At 33.4% G+C, this 11,803-nt stretch overlaps 1 protein-coding gene across 1 annotated transcript; it reads right to left on the bottom strand.

The window, feature by feature from the left end:
- Positions 1 to 1,834: 1,834 nt before the first annotated feature.
- LOC121206014 (putative receptor-like protein kinase At4g00960) lies at positions 1,835 to 10,357 on the bottom strand. Its single transcript, XM_041076171.1, has 8 exons — positions 10,264 to 10,357; positions 10,119 to 10,181; positions 3,431 to 3,565; positions 3,202 to 3,332; positions 2,880 to 3,090; positions 2,488 to 2,725; positions 2,255 to 2,405; positions 1,835 to 2,167 (listed from the first exon to the last, which is right to left on the bottom strand). Exons 1-8 carry the CDS (start codon positions 10,355 to 10,357, stop codon positions 1,835 to 1,837), a joined length of 1,356 nt encoding a protein of 451 aa, XP_040932105.1.
- Between the last annotated feature and the right edge of the window lie 1,446 nt (positions 10,358 to 11,803).

Here is an 11,803-nt window from a genome sequence, read left to right as displayed (position 1 = left end):
GAATGAAAAATGGGAGAAGAAAAATGGAGGGATAAAAAAGTAATAATGCTTCTAAAAGTGTTTTTAGCTCAATTTAGTTAATACCTCAAATTAATTTCTCTCAATTCAAATGTTTTTTTAATTTTCTATGGTATCCAATTACCTTCTCTACTAACACTAATAATTCCTATTTTATTTACTCCAAAGATTCTAACACGTGCATCTTAGTGGATAGTAGAGATAAATATTAAATAACTTTTAAATTTAGAAATAATTATTTTAAAAATTAAAATTACTGTTAAAATATAATTTTTAAAATATTGTTAATTATTAAATAAGTTGTTACTATCCTTTCAATAATGATTTTAAAAATAAAAAATATTGTTAGGATAATTTTAACTTCTTAAAAATATATTTTAAAGAATATAACTACTAGAATATTAAAAAATAAAATACAAATTTAACGAGTTAATTAAAATTCTTTAAATAATAATTTTAAAAAGTATAAATACTATTAAAATATATTTAACAGTTTTAAAAGATATTTAAAATTTTAAGATGTTAAAAAATTAAATAAATTTATTTTTGGCCAAATTTTTTTACTAGATTAGAGTTAAAAGTATTTTAAAATTTTGAAGTATTAAATGCAAACATGCATACATGTTTGTTGTAAAAAATTAAAAAGAATAAAAATATATTACATGTTTTTCTTTTTAATGAAGTTAAATTTATTAATTGTATATTATTATGTTAAATATTATAAAGTTTCTATTTTTAATAAATTCTATGATCGGTTGTAATTTTTTTAATTTATTTCACAATTTAATTTTTCAAAATAACAAATTTTTGACTAATAAATAAAAAGTTGATTTCATTATAATTCATCCTAAATGAATTTTTTATTCTAATTTTAATCCATTATATGATTTTTATTAATATAAAAATTCTTAATTAGTTATATTAAATATATGTTTTTAAAAGTTATACTATGAAACACATTAAGAAAATCAATGTTTATTATGTTAAAATTTATGCCAATTAGATTTTTTTATGATAAGGATTTCTATGCTAAATGGATTTTATTATAATAAGGATTATTTATAGGATTCAGATTTTAGAAAAATTTTAAAAAAATTAAAAAACTTAAAAAAAAATTAAAACATTATATAGAAGGATTTTATAAATAACAAATTAATGGATTCAAAAACATTTTATTTCGTCTATGTTTAATCTAGTAATTTAAAATCCATATATCATTTACATATAATAATTTAAGACATTATTTTTTTATCAAATGAAATATTTAATTACAGATATATAAATGAAATTTTAAAATATTTTAAATTTATTTACAATATCAACCAAAAATTAAATTTATATAAAATTATTTTAATTGATAGATACAATTGAGTTAAAAACTAGTTAATAATATATGAAAATGTAAATAAAAAACACAATTTTTTTTCTGTCTCCATTTCTTTCTTTCCCTTCTATTTCTTCTCTCTTTTTTCTTTTTTCCTTTTTTTTTTTGTCAATTACCCCACGCTCAAACTCATAAAAGAAAAAAAAAAAGGTCAGCTGTCAAGGAAGAGCAAACATCTATAGTACATCATGTATCTTAATATTATATATAGTTATAGATTACAGATTTTGAGTACATAAATATTAAATTTAAGAAGCATTAAGTTATTTTTATTGTTATTAATAAATGTCGTGTGTAATGATAAGTCATTTTATATTATTTAAGGAAAAATAAATCAAACATGAATAATATTATTGAAAGAAATTATCACAAACCTTTTGAGATGCACTTTAAAAAAAAAACTTACTAACACACAATTTCCAAAACAAAACACTACCTAGGAGATAGCTCACTAATTGTAACCTCGTTGCGGGAAAACGGTGGTAACTCAGTGCTAGATTTGTTGGAAGTTGAGGGAAATGACAGTGATCCCTCAGATTCAAAGTTGCTCTGCATAAGAAACGCTGGTTGTGACGGCACCGCAAGAGTGGTCGAGAAGCTGTTCAGCATTAGAGCAACCGAAGCCATGGTTGGTCTGGCTGCTACATTTTGTTGAACACATAGCAATGCAATGTGGATGCATCTCATTATCTCATTTCTCGAACCATCACCCAATGTGGGATCAACCATATTCAATGCCGTCCCTTCTCTCCAACTTTTCCATGCCTGACAGCAAATCAACCACTGTCTAATTAAACCAATATAGCGTAACTCTTTGACATGGCTTTCGGTCTTCAGAAATCATATACTTACAAAGCTCAGTATGTATTCTTCATCCTCCCCATGATGGAAGCTATTGTTCTTCTGACCACTGATAATTTCTAAAAGTAATACACCGAAGCTAAACACATCTGATTTTACTGAGAATTGTCCATTGATAACATATTCTGGAGCCATATATCCACTGCCAATTAAGGAAACCTTCCTGAATACTGATCATATATATATAATATTTTGAAAAGCTCGTAGGATGTCATGATACTTACTAAGTTCCCACAATTCTGCTAGTGCTTCTTTGTGTTTCATCCTGTCCAAACAATCTTGCCATCCCGAAATCTGCAATTTTAGGAACCATCTCTGCATCTAACAAGACATTGCTTGCTTTGAGATCACGGTGAATAATTCGAAGCCTAGAGTCTTCGTGAAGGTAAAGTAGTCCACGAACAATGCCTTGTATGATTTTGAATCGTGCTTCCCAATCTAATTGTGCACGCCTGATCCGATCTATGTCATCACAAAACTTTCAGATTAGTGGAACAAATTCATTGATTAAATTTGGTGCATGTCCTTGCTATTGGCCATACACAGTTAAAAGGAAAAATATACAAAGTAGTAATAGAAATGCAATCAGAAAATGAAATTTAAACTGAAACATTACCGAAAATGAAATGATCAAGGCTTGCATTTGGCACAAACTCATAGATGAGAAGCCTTTCCTGTCCATGCAAGCAAAAACCAAAGAGCCTAACTAAATTGCGGTGCTGAAGCTTTGCAACTAATTGGACCTCGGTCTTAAATTCTAAGTCTCCTTGACCAGATCCTTTAGACAGTCTTTTCACAGCAATCTCTTCTCCATTTGGAAGCTGACCCTGAAAACATAGCAGTATATTATCAACCATAAGTGGCTTTCGATAGATTTAGAAATACATTGAAATAAATTATACTGCATTATTTTAATAAATGTCAGTGCTGATATTTACCTTGTATACAGCTCCAAATCCTCCTTGACCAAGCTTCTTGACATCGGAGAAGTTATCGGTGGCGACCAAAATAGAATCGAAGTCGAATTGCAAGGAATCAACCCCAGATATCTCATTATCGGCAGCCGCAGCTGCAAAAATGAAAACAAGAGCAATATAATTATTGTTTGGTCTTTGTTTCAGTATATTTTAGTGAATCAATGCCATATTTGTGAGAAAATTTACTTACTTTCAACTTTTAAAGGTATGTGTATGTTTCTTCTGCGTCTCATGAAAATGCAGACGGAGATGATAATTAGTATGAGAAGGCCAACAACTGAAGCAATAGCAATGATTACAGTTCGGATAGTGTTATTCCCATTTTCTGCAACAACACAATTTTAGAGTGTTAACATCCTTACAAAGTAGGGGAGAATACAGAACAAATTTTTAAGTGCTGAATGAAATTTTAATTTTTTATAATTTATATTTTTATAACTATTAAAAGATTAAATTAAATTTCTATAATTTTAGGGGAGCTAAAATAAAATTTTAACTTTATTAATTTAAAATTTTAAAAAAAAATTCAAAGGCCTAAATAGAAATTTCTATTTTAAGGGGCCAGGGCAACTGCTGTATCCGCCTCTGTTACGAAGTTACAGATAACATGAGCATATATTAAATCCCTGCTCATTTGGTGGTTTTTACAAAGGAATATGAGGAATAATGAGTATTAGAGGTTGAAAAATATGAGAAGGTGAAATATGTGTATATACTTAGTAACTAATTTTTAATTGATGCTGCTTGGAAATTAAGTTTAATGTGTCTCAAATTACATATAATATTCTGTCTTTAGAAAAAGTTGCCTTCTCTAACTACTTGTGTGTTAATGTAGAAGATCAAAACCTCAAAATTCGTAGATTTCAATAAATCATAAATTCAAGTATGCTTCTGCATCTAATTTTGTTCTTGATAATTTGAAATGATAGATCATGGTTTACAGTTTTAACAAGAGACATCCGATCCTCATCATGTTGAATCATTGAGAACAAATTGATTCTCTATTATTTTTGATCAATTCATTTTATGTTTGATATTTTAATTAATATATGTTAAAACTTCGGAGATTTATCATAAGCATTTGAATTTTGATTATTTATCAAATTCAAAGATTTGTGATTTATCATACGCTTTTGATTTTTGGTCCAATGCTCGTAAATTCATCGAAGAGCAAGTATGTGATTTTCATTTCCCTATAAAACTGCACGTTATGTTTGGCTTTTCTTTTGGGTTAGTCTAGTATTTAGAAGTAATTTTCCAATTTGGAAATTTTTTTTATATGGTGGCTATAAATTTTTCTTAGTAGTTGTGAATATGAAGGCTTTGGAATTCATTTTATATTTGGTGGTTATGGATTAATTTTTTTTCTTCAAATATTTGTATGTATAAAGAAGTTTTATGATAATGTCTTTAATCATGAATATAAATTTGAGATTATATGAAATATATAAGGTAGACCAATATTATTTTTCTATTATTATAATTCTGTGTATATATTTTATATGCATATCAATAATTCTGAAGATTAATGTATGATTATAGTCTGCATGAATAGGCGTTTATAACCATTATTCAATAATATATCTTTTATAGTTTAATCGGTGAATTTAAGTTTTGATGGATATAGTTGAAGTTGTTAATTTTTTTGTTATGATTATATATTCAATTTTATGGGTGCTTTGGTGCAAACTCATGTCAATTATATACATGTTTAAATAATTTGGTTTTAAGTTTGGTTCTATAATATTAAATTTTGGCATCTTATGGTTCCAAGTATTTGGTTAAATTGTGATGATATGGTTTATTGTATGAATGGTGGGATATATGCCAACTATTATGATTTTGAGATTTATTGGCTTGAAAATATTTTTCAAGTATTTATGCGAATCTCTATTTAATCATAAATACAAGTTTGGATTTACATGGTATATGCAGAGTAAGTTTTTCTATTTGATTTTGAATACTCATATATGCGCGAATTGCTTTGGTGTTTTGTCTATGCCAAAATTATGAATATGTGTACTTGTTAATTATTTGACCTTGAATCACTACATTATTTTTGTTTGGTTTTGACGTATATGGTTTTGAAAAAAAAAACAGTCAAAGATTAAGGTTTTCGATTTTTTATTACACTATTTAGACAACCTTACTTTGAGTTATTTCGGAAACTATTGTGCAATAAAAAAATTAGTTTTAACCTTTGCCTATTGGGTAAATTTTAATTTTGAATATTGGTATTTTAATATATATTTTAAAATAACTTGATTGAAATAAATAAGTTGCCAAAGTGACCTCTGTTATTGAAATTATTTTGTTTTAAAATATAAAATGTTATATGCATGTAACTTAAGCTATGTTAATATTGGTCGGCCCAGAAGAACGTTAATATTTAACAAAATTACATATGCAACTGTGGTAATAAACATGTGATAATTGTTCAGTTTTACATGTGAGCAATAATTAGCCCAAAGGAAGATTTATCATTCGACATTTTCTTATTGTCAGTGTTTGATTACTACACTAAGATATCACTGACAAGTTAATATTTTGTCCAAAGATGAAATACTAATGGAGTGTTCGATATCTTGAGATGGGGTTTACCTTTATCCAAATTATTTTGGTTTAAATTTGAAATCTTATGTGAGGTTTTTATTTATTTATTCAACTATTATTATATTTTCCTACATCATTGTATTCTGTTTTGGGATAAATATATATACATATATATATTATTATCTTTTAAATTTAATTGAAAGATGAAATTAAGAGAAATACATTGAAACAAATAAATTTAGATTTTGGCTTTAGGTTTTAATTAAGAAAGTCTAATATTTTAAATAGATTAGTTGAAACAAAATGCCGCCAAAGTGACCTCTTTTGCGTAGATTATTTTATTTAAAATATCAAGATAGTTATATTGTTTTTTTCGTGATTCATGCGTTTATTAATTGACTCAAAGGTAAGTTAATATTTAGAAAAATTACGACGACATTTGTGGTAATAAATGTGTGACAATTATAATGTACTTTATGTGAGCAATAAGTTAGTCCAAAGATTGATTCATTATTTGACATAATTTATTGTCAATGTTTGATTACTACAATAAGAGTATTGTTTACTGTTAATATTATTATCCAAAGACTTGATATTAATGTAGTGTTTGGTATCTTGAGATGGAAGCCAATATTTTGAATTTATTGTTTACTTATGAATATTCATGTGAGCTTGTTTTTATCTATTTTGTTCTATATTAAACTAGTTCATCTTCTAATACTACAATATCTGCTAATATAAATTCTATACTCATGCTTAATGAGACTAATTTCAAGGAATGGAAAAGGCACTTATAGTACTTAGATGTATGGACATAGACCTTGCCCTAAAGGAAGTGTAATGCCTTAATTTTTTTTTGTTAAAATGTGACAAAAACGATGTATCTGCTTTAGTGGTTAAGTGCCTTGGGAGTGTCTGAGAGGTCTTGGGTTCAAGCCCTATCCTTGGCTTAATTTTGGTATTTTTATGAATAAAGCCCTATCTTTGGTCAATAGGCTCTTATTTAATTGTTGGTAAGCTTATGTCAGAATGGACTTACTGGTCTGGTGGTTAAATGGAGCGTTAATCTATTGAAAGTCTTGTGTTTGAATCCCTGGGATGTCAATATTTTTGTTCGGTTCTGGTAGAGAGTTGTGCCAAAGTTAGATTCTGAATAGTGAAGAGTTTGCTGGAGAAAAATAAGGGGAGTTGGGATAGGGAGTTATCAGAAGTTTCTTTTTATTATCTTTTTCGCAAAATTTCGGCAGTCTTTTCCCTTCTCAAACTTTTGACGTCATTTTGCTATCTCTTTGTCTCTAATTTTTTGTGGCTTCTGGTTGAGTCGTTCGGTGAATCATCGCTATTGTATTCGCGGATTTTTTTCAACTAGTAAGTGATCTTCTTCAACCTTTTCTCGTGGCTTGGGCTCTAGTAGTGATAGTCAATGATAGATTATCGCTGAACTCTATGTTAGGTGAAGGTCGAAGTGTTGGGGCTTTCCAATCAGTACGTAAACATTTGAGATATTTTTACACATCTAAAGGTAAGGGTTAGTCGTTTTAAGGAGGTTGCTCATCATTTTTTATTCAATAAATGTTGGTCTAAGTGATTAATCTAGGGTTTGTTTGGTCAATTTTAGGTATCGGCAGTCTTAAGAATCGTTTTAGCAGTAATCGAGACTAGGTGTATACCCAAAAACGTAAAAAATAAGGTTTTGGAAAATGCCAACAACCTCACTATCGACGCCACACGGGCGTATGGTTGCCCTTGTGGTAGGCCGTATGCTATAACACAGGCGTGTGACCAATGAGGCCAGGCCGTGCATGCAAGACATGATCGTGTGATGGCCAAGTAGGCTGTGTGTGACATATGGGCCAGACTGAATTGGGCCGTGTGGGCCACACGGGCGTGTAGGCCAACACAGGTAGTCCACACGGGCGTGTGGATCACACGGCCAAGGAAAATTTGGGCCGTGTGAGCCCATTTTTACTAAAATGTTTCTTAATGTTGCACTGGTCGCCCAAGTCGACTATGAACCTTCTGTAGGTTAGTAAGCACTACTTAGACCCTTATTTGTGTGAAATTGATTATGTGAATTATGTACTAAGCATGTTATATATATAAGCATGTATACTGAACTGTATCTGTATCTGATAGATCAGTGATAGCATGACATTCCATTATATGTTGCATTGTATTGGTGTGGGTTGATATTATTTGGAGGAAGTGTACTGAAAGGCTCTTAAGCCTAATATCTGGCAGCTTAGCTGCAAATTACTATTTTGTGCTGCATTCGATACTACCTGGAGTGTAGGGATGGATGCGTAGTTTTAATCCCCACATGGAGTGTAGGGTTGGTCAGAGATGGTGTGTAGCAGTTGGTTGGATAGGACTTTGTTACTGAATACTGCATATCTATTTCTGACACTGTGATGGGCTAAGGCCCTTGTCAATGCTGATACTGATACTGGGTTGGGCTAAGGCCAAACCATTACTGTTACTGAAAGGGGCTTAGGCCCAAGACTGTTTTGATTGTGCACTGTGTTTATTGTTGTTTGTTTTATGTGGGATTACACACTGAGTTTACGTAAACTTACCCCTCCCTGTTTAATGTGCACAGGTAATCCCCAGACTTAGCTAGACCAGTGTGGCGGAGGACTCGACAGTGGCCATAATTTTTGGATTTCTACGATTTTTAATTAGTGATTTAAGGTTTTATTTACCGTGATTTTATTTGGATGTAATTTGGGGACTGTTTGGGACTTTTGCTTAAAGTTGGTTATTTATTTATTTATTTATTTATGGATCTATAACTGCTAGACATAGGAAAACTCAGTTTTTAAAAAGGCAAGGTTTTCTCTAAGTACATAATTTAAACGAGTACGGATTTGGAATTAATAAGAGATAAGAAAAGTAATTAAACATAAATGGATTTATCGTAGAAACTTAGTTTTCTAACACCCTATCATGTGACACCGCCAAATTCAACCACAATGTCTGGGATGGGTTTGGGGTGTTACATTTAGTGGTATCAGAGCCAGTTGTAAAACTCGGCTGTAGATTTGGGTTTAAAATTTGGTTTTTAAGAACTTGTTTTCAAATGTTTTGGAATAATAGACTTAGAATATGGTACACCGAGTCTCCGGCGCTGATCCCTATAAGTATTCTGATAAACTGTTATGCTATTCTATCTGAAAACACTCTAGATAGTGTATTCTGAGACTGTAGTGAAACTAATAGAGACTGCGATTTACGAAAATCACTCTAAATTACTAAATCTGTTTACATAAAACATCGGCTAATAAATACTAAAACCATAATTGATTCATAAAATTCTTAATACAGATAAATCTAATTAGATATGAGCGCACGAGGTATTTCTGGACGGGGTACCAAAGGCTAAGGTAGAGGCTGTAGAGGGGCTCGAGCTGAGTCATTTTCACTGGGCAGTATGCCAGATTTGGACACGAGTAAGATGCTAGTGTCGTCTGCTACTGAGGCTAGGTCTCAAGATCGTATGGCTGAGGACGACGCATTGTCCCAGGCTATGGTAAGGATATTGGAGAGGGTCGTTGGGCCCAATACTGGATCTGGGGGCTGAAGGTCGGTTACAAAATGACTCCAGTTTAATGGAGTTGAGCTTTTTAGGGGTGTCATTGGAGTCACCCCAATGTGGCCGAATACTGGATTAAGGCCACAGAGAGGATGATGGATGATCTAAATTGCACCCTAGAGCAGAAATTAAATGGTGCAGTCTCTCTACTGTGGATGAGGCTTACCAGTGGTGGCTGACTATTAAGGTGGGTACTCAGCCCGAACGTCTAACCTGGGAGTTCTTTAAGACTTCCTTCTAGAGGAAATATGTAGGGGCGAGCTACATGGATACCCGTAGGAGGGAGTTCCTGAACCTTACTTAGGAGATCGATCTGCGACCGAGTATGAGGTCGAATTCCTGCCACTGAGCTACCATGCGCGAGGTATGGTGGCGACTAAGTATGAGTAATGTGTCCGCTTTGAGAATGGCCTTAAGGATAATTTGTGAGTCCTAATAGCTCAGCGAAGGGAGCGTGATTTTTCTTCACTGGTTGAGAAGGCGAAGATTGCCGAGAAAATTAAGCGCGCTGAGTACCAAAACTGTGACAGAGAGAGGGAAGAATAAGAGGGATTCAGAGCCCTCGAGTACTATGCAGAGGCCTAAGAAAAAGGCTAGAGCTGATGGGCCGATTAGAACTAGACCCTTTGTTACTGCTATTGGACTGCAACCATGTGCTGATTATGGTAGACGCCATCAGGGCAAACGTTGGAGGATGACTAGGGCGTGTTTGAGGTGTGGGTCACTAGAGCACCGCATTCAGGAGTGTCCGTTGAGGGTTGATCAAATGCAAGCTCAGGGCACTGATACAGTACAGCTATAGAGGGTAGCACAGTAGCCACAGACAGACTGTGGTCAGACTAGAGGTGGTAATGGTATAGGCCGTGGTCAGAGAGTACCGGGTAGAGGTGCTGGACAAACTAAGGCGAGACATCCTACTTTTGTATACGCTGTATGTTGTCGAGACGATAAAGATGCTTCGGACATCATCATGGATACGTTTCATATTTATGATGTTCCTTACACTGCATTGATAGATATAGGATTTACACATTCCTACGTAGCCAGCACAGTGTTTGAAACCTTGGGGATTCCAGTTGAGAATGCCTCAAGTGAGGTGACCGTACTGAGCCCGCTAGGGCAATTTGTTAGAGTTAACAAACTGTATAGAAATGTTTCGTTAGAGGTTCAAGGGATGGTATTTTTGGTGGATTTAATGGAGCTTCTGTTTGGGGAGTTCGATCTAATATTAGGGATGGACTGGTTGGTCAAGCATCGTGCAAGCTTAGATTGTGCGACTAAGAGGGTCGTCTTGAGAACTGAGGAAGATGATGAGGTAGCCGTGATTGGAGAACGTCAGAACTACTTGGCTAACGTGATGTCTACACTGGTAGCTGAGAAACTAGTTCGCAAGGGATGTGAGGTGTACTTGGCCTACGTGAGTGTTTCTACTTCTAGAGACTCTACTGTAAAGGATATCCGCATTGTAAGGGATTTTCTGGACTTTTTTCATGAGTAGCTATCAAGTTTTCCTCCGAATAGAGAAGTGGAGTTCGGGATTGAGCTTTTCTTTGCTACAGCTCTAATGTCTATCGCCCCCTATCGAATGGTACCGAAGGAACTTATGGAGCTTAAGGCTCAGATTTAGGAGTTGTTGGATCGTGGGTTCATCTGCCCTAGTGTGTCTCCGTGGGGAGCACCAGTACTGTTTGTTAAGAAGAATGATGGATCCATCAGGATGTGTATTGACTATCGGCAACTAAATAAGCTGACCATCAAGAACAAGTATCTGTTACCAAGGATCGGTGACCTGTTTGACCAGTTTCAAGGAGCTTCAGTATTCTCTAAGATTGATCTCTGGTCTGGGCACCATTAGTTGAGGGTTAAAGAGGCTGACGTACATAAGATGGCGTTTAGGACTCGTTATGGTCACTATAAGTTCCTAGTGATGCTATTTGGACTGACTAATGCACCAGCAGCTTTCATAGATTTGATGAACCGAGTGTTTCAACCCTACCTAGATCAATTTATGGTGGTGTTCATCGATGACATATTGGTTTATTCAAGGACTGAGGATGAGCATGACGAACACCTTAGGATTGTTCTTCAGGTTTTGAGGGAAAAGCAGCTTTATGCTAAGTTTAGCAAGTGTGAGTTCTAGTTACGTGAAGTAACTTTCTGGGTCATATGGTGTCTGCTGAGGGGATTCAAGTCGATCCTCGAAAGGTTAAGGCTGTACTGGATTGGAAGTAGCCTAAGAATGTGTCTAAGATCCAAGATCCATAGCTTTCTGGAACTGGCAAGTTATTACCGATGGTTTGTGGAAGGTTTCTCACTGATTGTAGCACCCTTAACTAAGCTACTACGTAAGGGTGTACCATTTGTCTGAACTGATGCACAATAAGTGAGCTTCGAGAAGCTTAATATTGTACTGACTCA

This window comes from Gossypium hirsutum, chromosome A09 (genome assembly GCF_007990345.1).
Source record: "Gossypium hirsutum isolate 1008001.06 chromosome A09, Gossypium_hirsutum_v2.1, whole genome shotgun sequence".
Taxonomy (NCBI): domain Eukaryota; kingdom Viridiplantae; phylum Streptophyta; class Magnoliopsida; order Malvales; family Malvaceae; genus Gossypium; species Gossypium hirsutum.
The sequence above is the reverse complement of the archived record's forward strand: the minus strand, read 5'-3'. Positions and strand labels throughout refer to the sequence as shown.

Excerpts from the sequence above, each read along its gene's own strand:
- LOC121206014 (XM_041076171.1), bottom strand. The coding sequence starts at position 10,357 with ATGATGATGTCCGAAGCATCTTTATCGTCTCGACAACATACAGCGTAT. Across the intron at positions 10,182-10,263 it reads TTGTCCAGCACCTCTACCCG|CTGTACTGTATCAGTGCCCT; the intron begins GTACTCTCTGAC and ends TACCCTCTATAG. Across the intron at positions 2,406-2,487 it reads AGCAGAATTGTGGGAACTTA|TGGATATATGGCTCCAGAAT; the intron begins GTAAGTATCATG and ends CTTAATTGGCAG.